The following is a 24,521-nucleotide window of genomic DNA, read 5'->3' as shown; positions in this document are numbered from 1 at the left end:
ATAGTTATCAACATTCATTTTTATAAGATTTTGAGTTTCATATTTTCCCACTCTTTCCTTCCCCAAGACAGCAAGCAATCTGATATAGGTTATTCATGTGCAATCATGTTAAACATATTTCCACATTAGTCATGTTGTGAAAGAAGAATCAGAACAAAAGGGAAAAATCACAAGAAAGTAAAAACAAAAACAAAAAAGTGAAAACATTTCAATTTGCATTCAGACTATAATTCTTTCTCTGAACGTGGATAGCATTTTCCATCATGAGCCTTTTGGAATTGTCTTAGACCATTGTATTGCTGAGAAGAGCTAAGTCTATCATAGCTGATCATCAGACAGTGTTGCTCTTAGTGTGTACAATGTTCTCTTGGTTCTACTCACTTCACTCAGCATCAGTTCAGGTAAGTTCTAGTGGGCTCTAAGGCACAAATACGTTTGAAAAATACAGACTATCTGTAATAGGCAGAAAGTGAAGACTGAGCTGAAAACCAAAGCACCAATCCAGCCTTCGGTTGAAGAGAAGCAAGAAATCACTGACAATGGAGAACAAGTACCTCGGTCTTTTGGAGCCAGGAAATGACCCAAACTTCAGTATAGCAGTTGAATGTCTGCAAGCAGATAGAAAATGTGTGAGGCATATGGTATTTCCAAACCCAATTGCATATATTTTAATAAGCACACAAATACCTCAGGCAAATATAGCACAACCCTGCACGGAATTACTTGAAGTGATTTCTTTTCTCTGCTCAACTTTTTATGTGGAAGGGAGAAGATATCGAAAGGAAACAAGCAGTAGTACTTGCAATTCTCCCAAAACAATGGTGAGTTTCCTTCTAATTTTAACCGCCTGCCCACGTGATGGGTGGTTCATGATTGTGTGCAAGCACAACTTTGATGCATAAAATTGAAACCATGTCAAGTCAAAGCAACGTAACATGGTAATTTCATGAAGCACCCTGAAAGTGATCAAGGAGTATGTAGCAAGCATGGGACTCTGTGAAGAAGAAAATTTAGGAAGTTAGGAAGATCAAGTGCCCTACCTGCTGTAAAGTTCTATCTCTTTGAAAGTCACAGTTGTCCAAGTTGTAATGTTCATTCTTCTTGCAAGTTGTTCGGCTTATATGCATATCAATCATATATTTTAGTCCTTTCACGAGCTAAATTGAATAAGAATAGGCTCTTAGATTATTTATAGTAAAACAGATTTAGGATTATGCATGCGCTGACTAAGGTTTGCACCATGAAGGGAGTTATTAAGACCAGGGGCTTGAGCAGCTAAATGACATTCAGAGAAATACCTTGAGGAAATCAACTCTGGATACTCCAGGCTCTGACCTGTGCGTTCACCCTGATATCTTAGCTACATATCAATGGCTATGAGTTAACATGCAATTACCCAGACCATCTGGTAAATCCAATTGAGAGGCAATGTGGTACAGGGGAAAACTGTGGAGATTTTGGAATCAGAGGACCTGAGTTCAAACCTCTCCCTGACACATTCTGGCTGTGTGACTCTGGGCAAGTCACATAATTCAGTGCTCCAGACAATTCTTTGAAACAGTCACTTTCAGAGCAGGTTGTGTTTTGATAGAGTTTTCTCAGCTGGAGTTCCTTATACCATTGAAATCACAGGTTCAGTTTCATCCCATGGTAGGTGAAAACTATCATTATAGTTTGCCATATTCTTTTCCAGCTTTTGGCCATTCTTGCACAGGTTCCGTGGATACTTTCTTCTGTAGATACTCTACCCTTCATAACTCTATCAAGCAAGCATATATTAAGTGCCTGTAGCAGGCATTATGTTAGAGACACAAAGACAAAACAAACCCTGTCCTTAAGGATCTTAGACTTGAATGGGGAGACAATAAACACACATATAGATAGTTATACACAAAACACAGGCAGCTAGGTAGCGCAGTGGATACAACTGTGGCCCTAAAGTTAGGAAGACCCAAGTTCAAATTTGATCCCAGATAATTATTAGACTGTGTTACCCTGGACAAGTCACTTAACTTCTGTTTGCCTCAGTTACCTCATACGTAAAATGAACTGGAGAAAGAAATGGCAAACCACTCCAGTATCTTTGCCAAGAAAACTTCAAATGAGGTCATGAAAAGTTGGTCATGATTGAAATGACTGAAGAACAACATACACAGAATACGTACAAAGTGACTTTGGGTGAGGAAGGTACTAGTAGATGGGTGTTAGACAGATAATACATAGGAGACACAGTAGGTTTCAGACTCCAGCCTCTAACAGGTTCACTCGGTCTGGTCAGACAGGAAAGAGAGCTTCAAAGGGGTTAGTAATAAGCTTTATCCTAGTCTAGTTTTCTTTTAGTATTGCTGATAATGGAAGCACCACAAACTCCTACAGCATTCTCTAATCACCCTTCTCACAGGGGCCATCGAGAAGGGGGAGCAACTACCCCTACATTCTTGATGGGGCCAATTGAGATGGGCACAACTTGTGCATTTAACCCTAAAGGGTTCACCTGAATCCCCTCAAGCCACAATGGGGGCCGGTTGAGGCACACACAGATTCCCCCCTCCCAAGCCTTGATGGGGGCCGATCAAGGCACACAGTATTCCTGTTTGTGCATTCAGCCATAAAGTTTCCCCAAGTCACTGAGGGCATCAACAAAGAAGGCACATTGCCAAGGAGTGACTTCATAAGGTTACATCAAATTTTCGCATTATCATGTCAATTCAGCATAGCGCATACGCATTCCATGCTTATGACTTTAAGCATAAATATTGATACTTTGCAGGGTTATAGAATGATACACAAGCATGGTGGAGATGTTTTGAACCATGAACCTGGGAACTCATATCTAATACCTGGGAAACAGAAATTGTCATGGCCATGGATCCTGGGAAACTGAGGTTGTCATGGCCATAGATCCTGGGAAATTGAACTCTAAGAAATATTAACAAAATCCACTTCACACACACTAAAATTCACCTTACTTACACTATAATTCACCTTACTGACAATGGGGAAACCAGGAATGACCTCATACAGAAGGAGGTACTTGATCTGAATCTTGAAGGAAAAAAAAAGTATTCCAAGAAGTGGAGGAGAGGACAGAGTGCATTACATGGGTGTGGGGAGCAGAATTAGGACATGGGAGTTCTGTGTGTGGAGCAGCAAAAAGGTCACTTTGGTTAGACTCCAGCATGAGTGGAAGGGAGTAATATGTAATACAGTTGGAAAGGCATATTGGGGATGGGTTGTAAAGAAATTTAAATGCTAAACAAAGGAGTTTATATTTGATTCTATGGGTTTGGGGTAATATTATATTTAATGAGTAAAAGGGGTGATGTGAAAGCTTTGCCTTAGGAAAATTACTTTGACAACCATGTGGAAGACTAATTGGAATGGGGAGATGAGGCAGGACCACCATTAGCCAACTACTTTTCCTGAAATAATGTTATGTCTGGGTGAAGAGAGAGAAGGGGACAGATGCAATGAATTTAGAGGTAAAAATGATGAGACCGAGCAACTGTTTGGATATGTGGGTGTTGAAGATGGTGCTAGAGCTGTAAATCTTGGGTGTGGAACCCTTGGCAAAATTAAGGAAATTTAGAAAAGATGTGGATTTGGAGGGAGTGAGTATAAGGAAGTCTGTTTTGGACATGTTGAGTTCCTACTTTCAAAGCCCTTTGTAATCCTCATTCCAACTAAACAATTGTTTAGGTGCTGTTTTTCTGCAGCAGAACTATGCCTTCAATTTTTCCCCCTACTTTTCTACTATGGTGAGCCAGGCAACTTTGTGATGTAGTAGACCTCACTTGGAAGTTCACTAAAATTGGTCATTTAATCCTCAGCATATAGAAAACATAATTGTTCAAGAGTCAGACTGGGCTATTGGATACCCAAAGTAGCCACTGCCTTGAAACACCTTATTTGTGTTTTCACTTTTAGTCTTTATATCAATCACCAATGGTCTTTAAATTCTCCTAAATATATATGAAGATGGATGCCCATGACCAATAGACATGCGGGAAAAGTGGTGACCCTCACCTCTACTTTTGAATTTCCTTTATAAAACATGAGACACTTTTGCTGAAGGTCAGATAATACTTAAAGTAAAGAATTTTTGAGTGACTGAATAACTTCAGGAGCCATCTCAATAGATCTTCTCTGTGACTTCAGCTATAGCCAAATGCCTTTAGGAAGAGGTAAAAGAAATTAGTTTAGCTTAGATTATGTTGCCTTCCCTTAATTCTCCTAAGCATTTCACTTCCACTCCAAATGGTGTTAAATGCTAAAATAAGTTTGTACGTTTGCCATGATCTGAAAAAAAAGATTTTGGAGGTTCAAGGGTGGAGTAAGATAATTTGCAATTCTGTGAACGTTGTTGGGGGGCACAGAAATAATACTAGATATCCACTGAAAAAAGTAGAGGGATGGCATTTATATTTACTTAACCTGAGAATTAAGGACCTGGAATACTATGTTTGAAATAATCCCTTTCAATACAAGGTTATAAAAAAATGTATTCTAAAAAATTCAACCAACCAAAATTCCATAAATGCACTGCTGGAAATGATAGAAGACTGAATTTATTTGGCATCTTTTGAAAAGAAGGTGTTCCATAGAGATGGGTTTTCTGGATAACTGATTTGAACCATTTTGGATGAGAATCTAAGAATTCTGTTACTTTCCTCCCTTCTTGTAGTCTGCTGAACATGATTTAACTTTTTCCTGATTTACAGTCATTATGAACATCTACACTTGTATAAAATTGTAAAAAAAAAGGTTGAGTAAGCTTCTTTTCTCCCATGTGAAATAGCTCCAGATTACTCTGATTCTTAAACCCTTTTGTCTCATTTTCATAGCTTTTCTGTCTTAATGCCAGTCATACCTTACAGCCAGTTTAATAGCATTTACCTAAACCATTGGTCCTTCTTAAATCTCCTATTTTGCTGCTTCTAATTTGCCATAGTCTGGGAAATCTTGTATATGATCACAAATGACACTTACGTACGAAGTTGTGGGATGTGCTATATATATATTTTTTTTAGCCACATGTCCTTGGGAAGTAGTTCCTATAGGTTTTATCCCTATTTTACAGGTGATGAAACTTGCACATAACCACATGGCTAATAAGTCTCAAAAGGCCAAATGTTATCCTGGATCCCTCTTGACTTCATGAGAGTACTTCTCCTGGGGTACGTCATTCTCTCCAACCAAGTTTGCTGGAAGTGGATCTAAAGCAGGATCATAGATTTAGAACTGGGGAGGAATTCAAGGGTCATCTAGTTTGACTCTGTCATTTTGTAGGGGAGGAAATTGAGGCCCAGGAAAGCTAACTGATTTGCCCATAGTCACACAGATAGTAATTAGCAGATTCAGTACTTGAACCCAGGTCCATTTGACTTTAATTCTAGTGTTTTCTCTACTACGAATAGATAGGCTGTTAGTGAGGGTCGGTGCTCCTGTTCCATTGTTTTAGTTGTATCCAACTCTTTGCGACCCCCATTTGGGGTTTTCTTGGCAAAGATACTAGACTAGTTTGCCATTTCCTCTTCAACTCATTTTACAGATGAGGAAATTGAGGCAAACAGGATTAAGTGACTTGTCCAGGGTCACATAGCTAGTAAGTATCCGAGGCAAGATTTGAATTCAGATTCTCAGGACTTCAAGACCAGTGCTTTATCTACTGTACCAGCTAGCTGCCCCAAGGATCATTGGGGTTCTCTTAATTAAAAATGAAAAGTTTTAGAAAATGATGGTCTATACATTTTGGCTTCTTAGAGGCTTTTTTGGAGAGAGCAGGTCAGATTGTTGGCCAAATTCTGGCTATTTGCAGTTTCTGGATAAACAAGGCAAAAAATTCTGAATTTTCTTTTTCCTTAGGTTTTTCCTAAGAGATTGAGGATGAGAGTCCAGGACAGATTTGCAGTCAAAGCACTCACCTGCACCATTGCTTTATCAATGTGAAGTTCTTTGAATAAGAAGAGGTCATTTGTGCAATTGTTAAACCTTTCAACTGCAAACCTGGCTGCTTTTTGAACCCCAGGGTCACTGGGTTTTATAAATTTGGGAAATCCAGGTTTCTCCCCAGCATCAAGGTCTAAAAGAGAAAAAAAATGTAGCCAGCCAACCACATTACTTGTAATGGAAGGGACCTCTGTCTATAACTGACATCACGAGGTGCTTTTTTCTCTCTTCTCCCCCAATTCCCCCCACCCCATTTCCCCCCACAATTATGCAATAGCAGGTGAGTCAATCCTAAGAGAGATCTCCAATAACTGAGAGTTGAGATGAATTGAATTTTGACCACAGATGGTAACATGGGGCCTTAGAAGAAAAAAAAAAGGCAACTAAACTCGTTAATCATTTCCTGAGCATCTGAAGAACCTCAGAAAAACCTGACTGTTTTAGTTATCGTCTCCTCAAAGAGTTCGAAATTTGCGTACACACAATGATACCCACCCACCCACACCCACACCCACCCCTCTCTTTCTTTCCCAATCACCCATTGTAATTTTGACACTGGTTTTCATTGCTAAGCACCTGCTAGTTATATGAATAACCTCTGCTCTATTCAGAAGCTTGTCCAAAACCTCTACGTAGAGAATAAACACACTAGGCTTCCTTTGGGATAAGAGAAAGCCCTAGCGACTGACTCCTTGAGTTGAATGCTCGGGAGAGTCAGTAGTTTCTTTCCATTCCCACAACCACTTTCCTAGTTCAGATTGTTAATAATTTTTACCTGTACTATTGCAATAACCACATAATTGACCTCTAGGCTTCCAGTGTTTCTCCTTTCTAATCCATCCGGCATACTTTGGAACAGCCAGGTATAGGGGTAAGCAAGGTAGGCATTCATCACCTAGGACACAACAAGGAACATTTTAATATTGATTTTTGTGTAAGAGGGATAAAAAGAAGGCTTTTCCCTTCATTCCACCTGCTCTGAGTTCACCCTCACGGAGGGTTAAGTATCCGTCCTGGAACCCTGTGTTCAGCTCTGAAGGAGGTGGCACTTTGGGGCGATGAAGGAAACTCCAAGTAGTCCCTTGTCTTCCCCTGTCTCCACCTCCATAGCAGGGGTGGTAGACAGTAGGGTGCTAGGTCAATTTTAAAGGAGAATTAGCTTTCTCTCTCATTACTTCCCTTCTTACCACCCCCCAACAGAAGTGGTCTCTGCCAAAATGTGACTGCTAGAGCAGAGGGACTTGGTTAGGTGAGCTTGAGCTTGTGTCTGCCTTTTCTGCTCTGTGTTTCTTTCTCTGAGCATAGTGTCTGAACAGTGATCCGGAGAGGTGGTCTTTCTGGGAGTGGCAGTTTGAGAGTTCAGTAATCTAGGTCAGCAGCAGCTTTGTGGAGGAGATGCCTGTGCCTGCACCAGAGGGTAGTGGACTTGGGGGGGTATTTTTCTCTTCCCCTCTTCTCTCCTCCCACAATTGGCCATGACACTTTGAAGTGGAGACATTTGACTAGTGAGGGACACCACATTCAGCACAGAATAGAAACACAGTCTTTAGACAGACATTGACACAGGGGTAGTGTTCAAGTAGCAAAGAAAAGGACAGATAATTAATTCAAAAGAATTCTCTTTGGTAACTGAGAGTCAATTGTGGAGAAGACCAGACCTTGGGAGCCTAACTAAGCAACTCACTCAGCAGAGATGCTCTTCCTGGAAAATGAGGTGGGGGAGAAACTTCATGAGGACTTTATGAGGAAAGAAAGGATTGTAGGGCCTTCTTTTTGTTGTTGTTTTCCACTTTGATTGTAGTTACTGTGTATATTTTCCTGGTTCTTATTTCATTCTTCATTAGTTCATTAGTTTACATGTCTCATGTAAGTTCTTCTCATCTTTTCTTATAGCACAATAATATTTCAATATATTCATGTCAAACAATTTGTTTGGGGAGTGGCTAATCAAATGGGCATCTACTTTCCTATTACAAAAAAGTGCTTCTGTTTAAAAAAATTGGCTTATGTAGGACCTTTCTTTTTTACTTTTGATCTCCTTGGAATATATTCTTAGTGGTAAAATTTCTGGGTTGAAGGATTTGGAAATCTTAATAACTTTTTAGCTCTTTTGAAGAAATAAAATTGCGAACATACTTTCCTTGTTTGGAAGGGAAAGGGAAAAGTGCATAAACATTTATACAGAGCCTATTCTGTGTAGGCATTTTGTTAAGGGCCTTTTTTGGGAACAAATATTGTCTTATTTGATCCTCACAGCAACCTGGCAAAGTAAGTGTTATTATTATCCCCATTTTACAGTGGAGGAAACTGAGGCAAACAAAAGTTAAGTGAATTGCCCAGAGTTACATAGCTATTAAGTGTCTGAAGCCAGATTTGAACAGAGATCTTCCTGACTCCCAGCACAGCACTGCAGCCACTCTTCCACCAGCTATATCACATCTGGTAGAAGATCAGGGAAATGCAATTTTCAAACCTTGTTTAGGATGCATTAATGACTTTTTCTAGATCTGTTCCTCTACCAGATTAGTATTGCAAAGGTACTGCACTAATTGTGCCAACCAAAAAACTCCCATGGCTCCCCAGTGCCTACTAAATATAGTTTGTATTTAAGGTACTCCACAATCTGACTCTAACCTACATTTCCAGTCTTGTCTCCTACTACTTTTCTATAAAAAGATGAAGGTTTCATTCAATTTAGATTGATACTCCCATCCCTAATACAGTAAGCCAACTTATCTTTGTCTATGTTGTTCTCTTTGCCCAGGATGACCTTTCTTCTTTTCCTAACAATAATGTCCCTTCCCTCCAAAACCCCAATAACTTGACCAGCACTAACTACCTCTTGAAATCCTAACCCTCCTTCAAGATCAAGCTGAAATGCCACCAATTACTTTTCCAATCAGAAATAATTCCTTTCTTTTCCAGCACTTAGTTTGTACCACTCATGTGGCACATGTTATCTCCCCTATGTCGCTAAGCTTCTTGACATTATTCATTAAATTTCTACAAATGTATAGCCCACCCTGGGTTGACCATGCTGTTTTGTAAAACAGTAGGTATTCCTTGCACTTCAAAGAGAAAGCAGTAGGTCTAATATGCTTAGATTTCTTCACTTTCCTTTAGTTCTTCAAGTGGGAACAAACATGAGAGAACATTGATAAGAGTTGTATAGGATAGAGAGGCAAGAATGTGTTGATAGGCATCTCTGGACAATATGCCCAACTGAGGTGCTCAGTAAATATTTGTTGAGTGAATCAACCCCTTTGCGTCTCTTTCCCCCTTCTAGGCAAGGTTTGATTTACTTGTTAGAGGAGAAGGAAGCAAAGAGATATGGGATAAGGAAGAGGGAGCAAGAAGGGTGAGAATTCTTTTAAGAGTTAGATGGCCTCATCAGTGCCGTATTTGAAGGAGCAATGGGAGCAGAGTTTATAGAACTCACTTTTGTCTGTTATTTGCCCATATTCCCTCTTTCACAGTCACAAACTCACGTTATATCAAAGGTGGGGTCTCTAGAAGCACCACCATTGTGGAAGAGGCTCTTAGCCTCTAGGTTTCAGTAAATTAATCAAGGAGCATGCATCCTTTTGGGAGGACAACAAAAACACTTGAGTACATACAATTTAATACAAGGCAATCGGGAAAGTCTCTCCCTCTCTCTCTCTCTCTCTCTGTCTCTGTCTCTCTGTGTGTGTGTGTGTGTGTGTATGTTGGTTGATCAGAGTTTAGAAGGAAACAAGGTATTCTGAGAGTTGGAGGTGTGAAGTGCATTTGAGGAGACGGTGAATGTAAAGGTGAAAAAATAGGAGATGGAAGGAAAATTGTGAGGAAAAGTGAGGAGGCCCTTTTGGTTGGATCATAGAGTATTGGAAAGGCAGCAATGTATGTATTAGAAGGTTAGAAATGTAGGTTATGAGGGACTTTAAGATAGAAACTTTAGTCTCCTGTTGATTCTCTGGGTAAGAAAGGAATAGTCAGTGTCTCACTGTCTCTCACCCTGGTAAGAGTCTACTCAGGGAGACAGGGTTTTGTTATGGAAGGAGCACTGGACCAGGGGTTGAAACTGGGTTTCACTGCCAGCTCTGACATTAGCTGTGTGATTATGAACAAGCCGCTTAAATTCTCTGGGTTTCAGTTTTTTCATTTGAAGAAAATAAAGGCATTGGAGTCTAAGAAAATCTTTAAGCGCTCCTATACTCCCAGATCTTATGATCCGAAATCTCATTGTAACGTGGAGGTGACCCCTGAGTTCTTGAAAGCCGTGTCGTTAGAACATAAGTTTGACAGGTCCTAACTAACTGGGAAGGCTTTCATTATGGTCTTGTAATAGAGGGATTATCTGTTGTCCAAGAACTAGTCTAGCTGAGTTAGAGAGGATCTTCATTGATTTGATTCAAGGGTGACATTTTTTGGGGGCCATGGATATAATCAAAGACTGTTTGGTAGCTGGGTGGCACATTGGTTAGAATATTGGCATCAGGAAGACCCGAGTTCAAATCTTGGCTCAGAACTTACTAACTGTGTGAACCTTGACAAGCCCTTTTGTCTCTATCTGCTTCAGTTTCCTCATTTATAAAGTGGAGATAATAGCAGTTATCCCTTCCATATTGTAGGGCTTAAGGGGACGGTTGTCCCCGTGAACTGGAAAATCCAGGTAAAAGTTTTTGGCCCTCCATACCAGAGAAGAAGTCTGAATTATTATGGCATTAAAAGATAAAATATGTTGATATTATACAATACTATACATATATTTTATGCATTTTCGAGTTTCTAAACTTATTCTGTGTCATCTGCTGGCCTCCATGGGTCATCCACAGCTTTGGCAAAACTCCCTGAAAATTCCCATTTAATTTCTTATGCCAACCTGTGATATATTGCAACCATGATGGGGAAAGTCACGATGTGGAAAGGATAACTAATAACAGCTACCTCACAGGGTTGTGGTGAGGATCAAATAATATATGTAAAGCACCTTGCTACATAATACTAGTTATATTTTGTTATGATAGCAATAAGTTGTCATTATTAACAACAACAACAATAACCAGTGGGATAAAGAAGCAGGGATCTGCATGAAAGGAGACAATTACGACAGTCAAACATTTCATCAGATCAGAAAGTGTGGGCTCCTTGCCATTCTAGGTGGGTTGGGATTAACAGGAGAGACACAAAGGAGCTGGCTTCAGAAAGGACAGAGAGCTTTTCCAGCAGGGGAACTGGGTGGTCAGAAAATAGGGAATAGGGTTATAGGATTAAGGCTGGAAAGAGACAGAATTCAACCTAATGCTCTCATTTTGTAAATGAGGAAACTGAAGCCCATAATCACATACAGTGACAGAACATTCAGCCCCAGGTTATCTGGCTCACTTGTTGGGTATATTATCGGGGCATTCTTTTGGTGTGTGGGTTGGACTACACAGCTGCTAAAGTCCTTTCCTACTCTCAAATTATGTGATTCAATCACTCCAAAGCCAATGTTTGTGTCATTACAGAGAGATTCATTCAGAGACCCTGTTTTGCATTTTAGAAATAGAAGGTACTTTAATATATGAAATATTGGACAAAAGGCCCCGGATGTTGTTCACTTGTTTATTGCTTTAGAGTCTGGAGACCAATTCAGGAGAGCTCAGAGTTAAGTCAGGAAGTCATGCCACGATCAAGATGCTTTGTTTTACCAGGAAGACAACTCCAGGGAGGCAGTGTGGCCCACTAGAAAAAGCAATATTTATAGTCAAAGAACCTGACTTCAAATTCCAGCTATACCGCTTTTTATCTAGATGACTTTGGGAAAGACACTGAACCTTTTTAATTTTCTTCTTTGTAAAAAGGGGAGGTTGGATTGGATGACCTTTAAGGTCACTTCTATCTCAGAATCTGATTCTATGATCCCACCTGTGGGGGATGAGCCTGTGGGTTATGGGAAAGTTACAAATAACTGCTTTCCAATGTTCAGCTAAAATGATAGTAGCCTCAGTCTCTGAGAAGAAGCTCACAAATTCAGAGTTAGCCATGGGGAGAGTCAGACTTTCTACTTTTTTTTCCTTTCCTTTATACCTTCTACAGGAAGACTTTCCTAGTTCTCCTTAATGTTTATGACTTCCCTGAGATTATTTCTAATTTGTCCTCTATATATCTTGTTTATATCTATTATTTGCCTATTGTCACCTCCATTAGACTATAAGGTCCTTGAGAGCAGGGATTGGATTTTTGTGTTTTTTTGGTTTTGGTCTTTATATCCTCAGCATTTAGCATGGGGGTCTGGCACATAGTAGGTGCTTAATAAATACCTATTGACTTGATACCCTTGATCAATTACAATGTTCAAAGATTCCATGTGAAGACTTCAAGTACTTGAAGAAAGCCAGGATGTGTTGGCTCTCTCAATCTTCTCTTCTCCAGGCTAAACATTTTTAGTACCTTGAAGTGGTCCTGATATGATGTGGATGCAAAGCTCTTGACCCTCCTTCCTCAGCTAGGTATCAAGCCTACCATGCAGAAAAGGGAGAGTTCGGACGATCCTGAGGTCCTAAGAAGGCCTTCTGTACTCTCTAAGTAGATTTAAAAATTTTTAGCATTAAGTACATAAAGATCTTTCAACACTGGCGTAACACAGGAAAAGGAATTTTTGTTTTTATGGTTGTCATAGCCTTATCAACATCTATAGAAAGGAAAAAACATTGTTTCAACCCTTCACCTCCCAAACACCCACCCTGAATACAGGCCTTTGAGTATGAAGGTGTGGTTTCAGTCAGCCAAGATACGTGTTAAGTTCACAAAGGAAGGTGCTCAGCTCTGCGAGTAGGGGAAGTAGAGGGTCTTCTTTAGAGAAGACTTTTCAATATTGCCTGTGGGGTGTGTGGAAACCCCCCACTTAGAAGTCAGACCACTAGCTTGTGAAACCATTCACATGAAAGGAAATGGTGACGCAAGGAGAGTCCAAATCGCAGATCCCTCTTTGCTTATGCCACTTTCCTAACCACCTCTCCTACCACCAGAGATATTTGACAACTGGTAACTTCCTTGCAGACTCAGGCATCTTTGCCTTTTCTCATATTTTATACCTCTCACACATATGTATAGAGATAAAAGAAGAAAGTAGATAATTGGCTATTGTATCAGGGAAGTTCTTCCTCAATTCAGTATCTCAGAATTGGAAGGGACCCCAGAGGTTTTCATCTAGTTCCATCTATACCTGATTAGGAATATCCTCTCATATATTCAATGTGTTTGGTGGGGGGTGGGGTGGGGTGGGGGCTTAGGAAGATGGCAGTGCCATTAATGGCACTAGGAAAATTGGGAGAAAAGATAGATTTAGGGAAGAAAGATATTAAGTTTGGTTTTAGGTATTTATGTTTGAGGTGCTGGCAGAATACCCCAAGATGAAGAAGGAGTGTGACATAATGGAAAGAAGACGGGATTTATAGTTCAAGTAGTCAAACCCTATCTCTATTACCTGTGTGATCCCAGACTTCTCTCTGTGCCCCAGGTTCCTTATCTGTAAAAGGAAATGGACTAGATGTTTTCTTCTGTCTCTTTCATCTCTCATTCATAGAGCAAGACTATCACTGCTTTCATGGTAACTTTGTGCCTCTCTAAATTTCAGTTTAAAATATTTATAAAGCATTTACTATTTGCACAGTGCTTCTAATACCATGCTAGAAGAAAGAAAAATGAAGTGATGTGGAGAATAATTGAAGCAACATAGCTGTTGAATTGAAGCAAAATATCCATCATTTTGAGTATGTTGACGACAATGGAAAATAAGAAATGGGTAACATTTCCGGTCTACCACCATCTCCTAAGCAAGTTTAGGAGATGTAAGGAGACTAAAAGTGCCTAGAGTCAGTCAACAAATGCTTGATCTTTGTCAAGCAGAGAGATACAGCTGTCAAAGGCAACACTGGTTTAAGATATAAAATTGTTTATAAAATCTTATGTAGGAGGTTGGATTATTATGACCAGTACCTCATGATTACAAGCAATCAAAGGAAAAATAAATTTTCAGAAAGCTTGGCAAGAGACCCCACCCCAACCAAGTCATCGTGAGGGTCATTAAGGGATGAAATTGTAAGAAAAATGGACAAATAATATAAAAATGATTGTCAATATTGCCTCTATAGTCACATTTGTACTCTGTCATAAGCCCCAATGTGTTTAATAAGGAAGTAGAAATAATAATAAAGAAAACAAAAGATGAGAAGAGCAGTTGAACTAGAACAAGGACCTAGAGTGGAGTGCTAAGCTACAGGAGACAATTTTGAGAGTGTTGAGGGATCTAGTCCTAAGCGATCTGAGTAAGAGGAAGATGCCTAATGCTGGGAAAAAATCCTAGACCCTATTACCAAAAGAAAGGGAATGACAAAAATATCATTCACTGATAATTCATATGCCTACTTTCTCATCTCTAAAAATTCTTTATGAGAATAATTTTCAAATGCATTGAAAACATCCTTGTTGAAGGTTTGAGGAGGTTGTAAAAGTAAATTTTTGCAAATGATAGCAGACCACATTTTTGCACTTGTACAATTCACTGAAGGGTGTGAATATTATGAGATCCCACTGTTTATTGCTTGCTGAATATAAAAAAATCAGTATAGCAAAATATCACCTTAAAGTTTTCCTTCAACAGTGCAATTTCTGTACATATGTAAAGGTCATACAGGATTCCTTGGGAGATTTAACAAGAGAGATTATTTTGCTTGATGACCTTCTGGGTTCTTTTTTTTTTTCTTTCTTTCTTTTGCATGGGGGAAGGCAGGGCAATTGGGGTTAAGTGACTTGCCCAAGGTCACACAGCTAGTAAGTATGTCATGTGTCAGAGGCCGGATTTGAACTCAGGTCCTCCTGACCCTAGGGCTGGTGCTCTACTCACTGCACCACCTAGCTGCCCCAGACCTTCTGGGTTCTTAATACCAAATGAGGCATAAAACAAGATGATACATGCTTGTCAAAGTTGTTTGCCATTGTTCTAGCACGGAGGCCAAATCAAAGAGGGATGATGTGGTCCTTTGGATGTGTCTATTTATAGATGACATTCTGCTGATTTCATTCAGCAAAAGAATATTGCAAAACCTCCTAAATAACATTCAAGGTCATTCAAAAAAGTTTGGCCTAACTATCCTTACAGGAAAAACCAAATGGATGAAGGATGCCCATTACATTACATTATGTAGAGCTCATCCATTAGTATATATATCTCAGACAGACACTGCCAATGGATAATGGGATGGGCTCAGAATTGATTATAAGGGGAAAAGTAGAACGGATTGACTTTAGAAAAATGTGCAGTGCTTTTCATGTTCCCAAGGTTTTCTCTGAAACAAAAAGACCTATATTGTTAACATTTTTTTCTTCTGGTGATACTTTGTGGTTGCAAATAATGGAATATCAGAGTCTCTGAATATTTAAAAATGAATTTACATGATCTTAAAAATGAACTTAAATGAACTTAAAAATGAAGTTAAAAATGAACAGTGGAGATCTGCAGGGTAGACATGAGTAGGCCAGAAGGTATTACCAACAAAATATTACAGAGGCGAGGAGATATAAACAAAGTCAGGGAGACTTAGGGCCATAAAAAGATGTGGGCTAGACCCATAGTAAAGGTGAGAGATAAATGATGAATGGCCTAGCTGCTCTAATGGTAGCTATGAAATATACAAAGACCTAGAGGAGGGCTGCCAGAATGTCTGGTAGATCTCTCCATGAACACATGAGAATACACACACATGTGCATGTATACACATGTATAAATATCTTTATTACATAAATATATATGTATAAATATAAATGTACCAAATAGGCCATTAAACTATACATAAGGATCCCTGTTGGCTACATATTGACTTAGAAAACCACATACTAACATTATCTATGTAGTATTGTGTTTTTATTTTGTTAAATTGTTTTTTTAATCTGGTTCAGGCTTTTGTGAACCATACAGGTTTGACATCTCTCTTATCTACTCTATTAAAGAGAGTACCCATATTGATGAAATTTCAGATCCAAAGTATGCAAAAGGAACTGGCTAGGCACCAGAGAAACAGGACAAAATCAAGCAGTCTTTTCCTTCAAAGAAATGATGTTCTGTTGGGGGGCAGGGACCTTGACTTGTTTTTTACAGATAAGTAAATACAGTTCCAGATAGTTTAGGAGAGAGAGAATACTAATACCTGGGGGATCAGAAATGTTTTTGCATAGGTGGGTAACTAGGCTAAGCCTTGAAGGAAGCCAGGGTAGAGGGGAAGAAGAAACACATTATAAACATTGAAGATGGCCTGTGAAAAGACAAGAAGATAGACGAAATGCCAATTTGGGGAGGCCACTTCGGTTGGAACAGAGTTTGGGAAGGGGTTGACATAAACTAAGTCAGGCAAGAGGGAAGAAAGCCAGATTATGAAGTTTTGTTTTTTTTTTCCTGGAGTCAGAGGTCCTGCCCCTTAAGTATGGGAGGACCTCCAAGGCTAGTCGGGGTGGAGAACCTGCAGCCTTGAGGCCACATGTGGCCCTCTTGGTCCTCAAGTGCAGCCCTTTGACTGAATCTAAACTTCACAGAACAAATTGGTTCCCCACCCCTAGGCAGGTTGCGTGGCCTTGTGTGAATCATTTGACTTCTCTGGGCTTTAGTGATAGGATTGGCTTATACGATCTCTATCTAGAAGATGCCATCTACCTTGAAATTTTTTTCATATGAAAGTATGACACCACAAATTATTGGAAGCTAGTGAATAAATATGAAGGGGGAAAAAAGTTCACCAAAGAGTGAGTATATCTAGACTAGACTTCTCTGTGTGCTTAATATAGAATTCCTGTGACTGAATTATCTGACTAGATAAGTGTCATGGACCAACGGTTCTGACAGGAGATGGTGGTGGTGGTGGGGAGGTTGATGGCCACTCAGTCTCCCCCATTATCTCGAGGGTCTATGATTCATTTGTGGAAGGCCCTGAATACTCTTTCCCTTCTCCCTATAACAAGCACCAGCCCCCAATGTGGTTTTAATGATAATTGACACTGAGTCACAAGCAAGGTTGTTGTAATTGTTCCAGTTTAAGTAGGGAAAGTCTTTCAAACTGAGCTTCTCCTTTCAATTCAGATAATGAATAGGAGCTAATACAGTTCTTATTAGGGTGTGGGTATAGAAGCTCAGAAATTTATGCTAAATAGCAGATAGCCCAAGGGGCAAAAAGGGGAAAGAACTCAGAACCAAGAGACCCAAGCTCTAGTTGACTCTGGTCTCCTGTCATTGAGGTGTGGGCCCCCAGGCAAGAAGCTTTAATTCTATGTACTTTGGTTCTCTTACTTGTAAAAGGCAGTCATTTAGTTAGTCAACAAGCATTTATTAAACACCTACTATGTAACTCAGACAGTACTAACTACTGGGAATAGAAGGAAAGGCAAAGCTCCCAAGGAGCTAAGAGTCTAATGGGGGAGACAACATGCAAACTATGTATAAAGAATGTATAAAGAGACAGAGACGGATAGCTATATCTATATCTGCCTATACAAAATATATATATGTGTATACACACACACACACACACACACACACACACACACACATATATATGTCATTCTATCTCTGCTTCTCTTTCTGTCTCTGTTTCAATCTCTCTCTCTCTCTCTATGATAAATATAGGAACAAGTTCTAAAATCATAGATTTAAAATTTAGAAAGAACTCTAATCTAATCCCTTCATTTTATGGATTGGGAGGGAAAGTGAGGCAGAAAGAGATTAATTAACTTGTCTAAGGTTGTAACTTGCAGTTCCAGGATCTCTGATTCCAAATCAAATGCTCTCTTTTCTGCATCATGCTCTCCTCCTTATCTATCTCTTTCTCTGATGCCACCTTCTATAGGGATTCCCATGTTTATAAGTTTGGTGTTCAAAGGGCCACACTTGAGGACCTAGAGAGTCACATGTGGCCTTGAGGCCGCACCCCTGGTAGACCCTGTTCCTAGAATGGCATCTTTCCCCATCTTTATCTGCTGATCTCCTGCTAGCTTTTAAAATAGGACCTATTTCAGGTGGCACCTCCTCCTGAAGTCTTTTCTGATTTCTGCTCAATTAGTAAGGGACCTCTCCCCTTAAATCTCACATCACACTTTGCTTTGTACTTTTTCAATGTCCATCTGTGTTAGTGTCTGAACCCACCAACTACACTGTAAGCTTCTTGAGGCCAGAGGCTAATGTCCCTTCTGGCTGGAACTAGCTTCACCTCAGGTTTCTCTTCCCTTTACTCCATTCTTCACACAGCTGCCAAAGGGAATTTCCTTAATTTTGGATCTAACCAAATCACTTCTTTACTCAAGCTCCACTGGCTTCTGTTGCTTCCACAATCAATTACCAGAGCCTCTGTTTAATTTTTAAAGCCCTTCTTAACTTGACCCCAACTTACCTTTCTACTCTTATTATATATTCCTTCCCCTCCTGCATTCTGTGCTCTGGATGGACTGGCCTTCTTGACTTGTTCTTCTCACACACTCTTTCTGTGCCTTTGTATTAGGTGTCTCCCATGCCCAGAATGCGCCCTTCCTCCACCTCAGCTGCTGAGAATCTCTTGTACCCTTCAGAACTGTGCCCTAGAGTTACCTTCTACCTTATCTTTCCTAATCCTCTGGGTTTCTGGTATCCAATTCCCTTCTCCCTCATCTACCTCATACATACTTATGTACTTTTAGCCAAAAGTACTTAGGCATTAGAAGCAGCATGATATAAATGCAAGAGAGCTAGTCTTAAAGCCTGGAAGACCTGGGTTTGAGCCCTCCCTCATACATACTGGCTGCGTAAATAACTTAACCTTTCATTGCTTCAGGTTCTAAGACACTTCTGGCCATGGCCCTCTCTGCTTCCCTTCCCCCTTCACATCCTCTCTCCTGACCCAGGCTGCTCAGAACTCACGTGGGCTGTTTGAATTGGATGATATGTGAGTCACCAACTCTTTTCTTTCTGGTGAGATGGAGGACCACTAGGCCTTTACATCTCTGTTGATACTGTCTCCTAAGGCCCTCTAAACTTACCCACTGCCCAGCTTCTTGGCACATAGTGAGCCCTTAATAAATGCTTTTCATTCATTGACTCATTGACAAGTTACATAAATGGTTCCAATGTGAGTTGTAGAAGGAGTTTCTAAGATCAGTGAAATCACAGGTCCACTCTCTTTTCCTATCCACTATACTTGTGTACATATTATTTCTCTTGATAGAATATAAGCTCCTTGAGGTCAGGGACTATTTCATTTTTTTTATTGGTGGCTTCATCAGCCATTAGAGTGCCTGGCACATAGCACCTGCTTAACAAATGCATGCTGATTGCTATCTAAACGTTGTATCTCCCTAAGTGACTATTCATGTATTCTATACATAGTAGCTGGTTAACAAATGTTTATTGTACTATACTGTACCTACTTACCAGAGATGTTGTGAAGGAAAAATGAGAGAATAACTGCGATAGCTGATTTTAAACGTATGAAGTGATATAAAAGTGACTTTTCTTGCTCTTAGTGCTATGATTCGATGTATTAATATTAACTGAAAAAGAGGAATACAACACAGATAATTGACAATATCACAATCTAACACACATTTTGGCCATCTGTGTTGGATTGTCTTATTGTCAGTTATCTGTGCTATATTCTTCTTTTTCAATAATTAATATTAATATGTCAAATTATAGAACTTTCACAGTCATACTCCCATTTTCTCTTTAAAATATCTCTCATAAGTTGGTACAGCATAGTACAATAAACATTTGTTAGCCAGCTATTGTGAATAGAGTATATTACTAGTCACTAACAAGACATAAAAATGGCCAGAGGGAGGTGAGTGGGAACCAGAGAGAGAAGCCTGAAGGTTAGTATAACAAGCCCCCAAATGACTGGAGATAGTTTGACCTTCCTTGTTCACCAAAATGCTTTCATCCAGCTAACGTGGGACAGTTGACCTGTATGGTATCTATTTTTGAAAGATGGCTACTCAGGTGAATGTTAAATGGTGAATCGGGATAGGGGCTAATAGGGCCAGCTACTAAGCAAGAACAAGCCTGCTTTGAGAAGAATAAGAAAGCAAGTGTTATGGGCACTTTAGGGATTTGATTTCACTGCTTATCAGCATATGAAAGGTAAGAACAGGGCTGCATCATTTTGCTCAGGCTCCACAGGCTATAATTTGGGGAAAGCTATCATGGAACTGGCTGGAGAAGGAAGTGACAAGCCACTCCAGTATCTTTGCCAGGAAAACCCCAAAATGGGGTCATGAAGAGTCAGACATAACTGAAAAGTGACTGAACAACATCTACAACTGAAAATCATGGAAATGAGGATAGGATGCCTACCTCCTCCTCCCACCCTGCCTCAATCTCTATTGATATCCTTTAAGACAACCTTCTAATCTAAGGCAAAATGATTCTGACACTGGTAAAAGACTAGTCATAAATATAGCATTCAGAGCAGGCTACATACAAACATTCACACTTGTGGCTCCTCCCTCAGTCAAAGATGTCACAGAGAGTTGGCTGGCTGGGGAGGGGCGAATGTCTGTGCAAGGGTGCACCTACATTTCACATGAAGTGCTAAGTCTTTGGGATCTTTTGACCTTGGAGAAGAAGTGGGAGAGAAGTTATATGGATGAGTTGAGAAGAAGTCACATGGAGAGATAGAATTGGGTAGGATTGTAGGGAATTGGGGGATCGGATACCTTCCCTGTGGCATAAAATTGGGAAAGCAGCAGACTAGGACCTTATGGCATAGAAGAGTGTGTATCTGTGTATCTCCAAATATGAGAGAGAGAGAGAGAGAGAGAGAGAGAGAGAGAGAGAGAGAGAGAGAGAGAGAGAAAGAGAGAATTGAATAGGCGGGCACACTAGAGGTTGATGAAACCATTGACATCCGGTCTATAGAACCTGTCTTCCCCCTGTTTCCATGGGGTGCTGTCCCACCATGGCTAGGAAAAAGTTAAGAGGTAAAACCCTCAGGACACTTTTATACGTCTGACTATTTCACTTCCCATTAGCCCTCTGACGGGAGGGGGGAAGAGGAAAAAAAGATGTTGATCCCTATCCCCTCAGTCATTGAGACTACAAATGTGAACGTGTTCTTTAAATGCTTTTTTGTTTTCCTGTGTTGTTGTTGTTGTTGTTAATATTATTATTTGGAGGCTAGATCTCCCTATCAGGCAGATAGTGTAGTGACAACTCACTGGTTGACTAATCAGAAGCTTTAACCTACTCTGTTTTTCTGACCTGGACTGGTTAGTCCTTTTCTAAAAAGCCTGGTAGTCTGCAGATTCCAGAGGGTTCATTGTATTGGTACTAGACTTAGTTCAGATGTGGGATAAGCAATTTTTTTAGCTCTCCTGCAGCTCACAAGTCCCTAACTCCAGTGATCTACCAGCCTCAGCTTTCTCAGCAGAGACAAGAGGTATGTGCCACTACATTGGATCCCCATGCTATTTTAAATTGCCGTTAAAGGACATGGTCATTTGCAATGATTTGTGTTCAAGCCAATGTGTGTATGGTTTGGTATTGAAAGAAGGGAAGTTAATCTAAAGGGGAGAGATATTTGGGAGCCAATTAGAGAGAATTTTTGTAAGGTATGCAGTCTAAGACTTCCATACCCTAGACTTATCTTGAATCTGGAAGAGAAAATCAAAAATAAAATGAGTCAGTAGCAGTGAGAGATAGAAAAGTTGGTAAGTTTGTTCAGAAAACAATACCCAGCAGAGTACATGAGGTGACTGATTCTGGTCCCATCTCTGCAACTAATGCCCTGTGTGACCTTGGGTAAATGATTTTGTTTCTCTCAGTTTTAGTTTTTTCATCTGTAAAAGTGATTGGATTTGATTCAGAGATCTCAAAGAACCATGATTTCTATGTGTTTATGTGTCCAATCTTCTGGATGTCTGTATCTGCTATAGTTTCCTACATGGATATAGACTCTCTTAGCTACCCTTTTTAATACTCTTCCTCTTGGCTAAAGTATTGGAACAATGGTGATGGTGGTGGTGAAACCATCGGGTATAAAAATAATTAGCTCAAAATGTCTGAACAACAATTTAATAGGTTAGTAAGAGGGTAAGAACAGTCAACATTTCAGAGAGAACTATACCTCTCTAAGGAAGCATGAAATATAATCTCTTGGCTTCTAGGTTGCTTTTACCAGGGTAAGTTTCCTGCTGTCCTAGTAAGAAAAACCTGTATGAACACAGGCTTTTAAGCTTCCCCCTTACAAAGTTCCCAGAAACACGATCTATTTTCAAGCATGTTAAGAGGAACAGCATTTTTGAAGCCTATTCACCTCAAAAGGAAACCACAGATGTTGCACTGGCCATAAAGGCACATGTAATCCAAACCTGCATTTGTTTCATTTGCATATGTTAGCTTAGAAAGCTTGCCTTTGGTGCTTTCTTTGGCAGAGCAAATGAGGCTGGGGAGTATGGGAGAAGGAAGGAAGAGGTGGTAGGATTGGCTAGTGTTTGGCAATCCAGATGAGAGATGCTACTCAACTGATGAGTTTTAGAAAGAAGAGAAACTATTCAGACCTTCTTTAGGACAGAGATTTTTTAACATTGTGTGTGTGTGTGTGTGTGTGTGTGTGTGTGTGTCTTGGATCTGCCTGCAGTCTGGTAAGGCCAGTGTGCCCCTTTTCAGAACAAAGTTTTAAAAAATGCATAAATTATGCGTAGGATTACAAAGGGAACCAAGTATATGGGAATAAAGTTATCAGCTTTGTCTACTGACTTCCTCTACCTAAAATCTCATATTCTACAGGAAACCCTTCCCAACCCCTCTTAATTTTAGTGCCTTCACTCGCTCAATTATTTCTTATATATCCTGTATATAACTAGTTTGTACATCCTTGTTTGCTTCTTGTCTCCCCTGTTAGATTGTGAGCTCCTTGAGGGCAGGGACTGTCTTTTGACTCTTTTTGTATTCCCAGAGCTTAGCACAGTGCTTGGTAAATAGTAAATACTGACTGAACAATATTTTTATAAAATGGACCCCAAGTTAAGAAAGAACTCTTTGGTCCACTAGTTATTCAGTGTTCTGACTTTTCTAGAGGTATCAGCTGGTCATAGACATCCTCAAATCAAACTTGATTTAACATAGAAAAATTTCATGTAAATATGGCCTTGCTCACAGTTCTAGAGAGGTTCACAGTTTATAAATTTCTTTTTTCTTACAATGATATTTTGGAGTAGACAGTCCCAGAATCCTAGAACTTCAGAGGTCCACACTGAACTTGGAGTCAGATACCTGAATTTGAAACCTGTATCAGGTATTTATTATCTGTGTGACCTTGTGCAAGTCACTTAGCTTCCGTAAAATGATTAAAGAATCTCTAAAATTTCTTCCAGCTTTAAATACATGATCATAGGATCCTAGTCCAAGCTGGAGGTGGCTTGAACAAGAATCTCCTCTATCACATTCTGGCAAGTGGTCATCCAGTCTCTCCCTGAAGATCTCCATTGAAAAGTAATCCACTACCTCTCAAAAGCCATATTTGAGCTTTAACCATGAATGTATTATTCCCATTTCACAGATGAAGAAACTGAGGCATAGCAAAGTGAAATGACTTACCCCAAAGGTTGCACAGTGAGTTAATAGAAGATCTGGGACCCCAAACTAGGTCTCCTAATTCTACATCTGGTACTCTTTTCTCCACACCACACAGTCTCTACAAATATGTGGTAACAAACCTCTCAACTTGGTAGATCAGAGATCTTAACCCGTTTTTTTTTTTTTGCATGTAAAAGACTCCTTTTCTGGATTGGTGAAGCTTAGGGATTCCTTCTCAGATGTCTTTACATGCATAAAATAAAATACATAAGATCATAAAGGAATCCTATCATACTGAAATATCTAGGATTCTTGTGATAGAGAAGAAGGGAGAGGGTACAGTTGAGACTAACTCAAAAATTTATTAGTCAGTAAAAGCCATCACATGGTAAACTTGTTAAATTAGAGCACAGAGGAAAAAAAAACTGACACAGTTATCTGCCTTTCTGGTAGATAAGGTGAGATGGTAGCCATCACACAAAGAAAGCCCGGGGGGTCAGAGAAGAACTGAGAAACATGAGAGAAGAGATCCTCAGAATGGGTATTTTTTTCATCTTACCTCTGGAAGTACTGGCTGAATCAGCCAGAGTTAAATGACAAAAGATGAGCCAACTCCATGCTGTCTTCATAACTCCACTTCTGAAGTCTGACAATCACAATGTGTTGGTCACCCCTGACAACCTTAGAGTGTGTGTGAGTTGAGGAGGGGAAGGAGGGTGGGTAGGTGGAGAAAATATTTCTAGCTTCTCAAGAACTCTCATTGGCTACTGGGAAAACACCAGCTCTGAAGCTTTTCACAGCTGTGGTAATTAGTCTTCAACCTCATCGGTTGCCTATAACCGACCTTTAGGGAGCCAGGGGAGATTTACTTGCTGAATCATTTTTAGCAGTTACTCTTTCTAAATAGAATTACATGTTCCCCTTCTGCATATGGATTAACACCCCAAAGACAAACTGCCCGTTTTTCTTAAAGGAAGAATTAAAGCTAATGTACATTAGATCCCCTTTCTACAAGACTTTA

General features: G+C 39.8%; 1 protein-coding gene across 1 annotated transcript; it reads right to left on the bottom strand.

Moving 5' to 3' along the window:
* Positions 1–246: 246 nt before the first annotated feature.
* On the bottom strand, positions 247–24,195 carry CST7 (cystatin F). The gene is made up of 5 exons (XM_036752328.1): positions 24,060–24,195; positions 6,725–6,844; positions 5,925–6,082; positions 1,041–1,157; positions 247–608 (listed from the first exon to the last, which is right to left on the bottom strand). The coding sequence occupies exons 1-5, from the start codon at positions 24,127–24,129 to the stop codon at positions 531–533; spliced, it is 543 nt and encodes a 180-aa protein (XP_036608223.1). The 5' UTR covers positions 24,130–24,195; the 3' UTR covers positions 247–530.
* Positions 24,196–24,521: the final 326 nt, after the last annotated feature.

The sequence above is a fragment of the Trichosurus vulpecula genome, chromosome 3 (assembly GCF_011100635.1).
Source record: "Trichosurus vulpecula isolate mTriVul1 chromosome 3, mTriVul1.pri, whole genome shotgun sequence".
Taxonomy (NCBI): Eukaryota; Metazoa; Chordata; class Mammalia; order Diprotodontia; family Phalangeridae; genus Trichosurus; species Trichosurus vulpecula.
The sequence above is the reverse complement of the archived record's forward strand: the minus strand, read 5'-3'. Positions and strand labels throughout refer to the sequence as shown.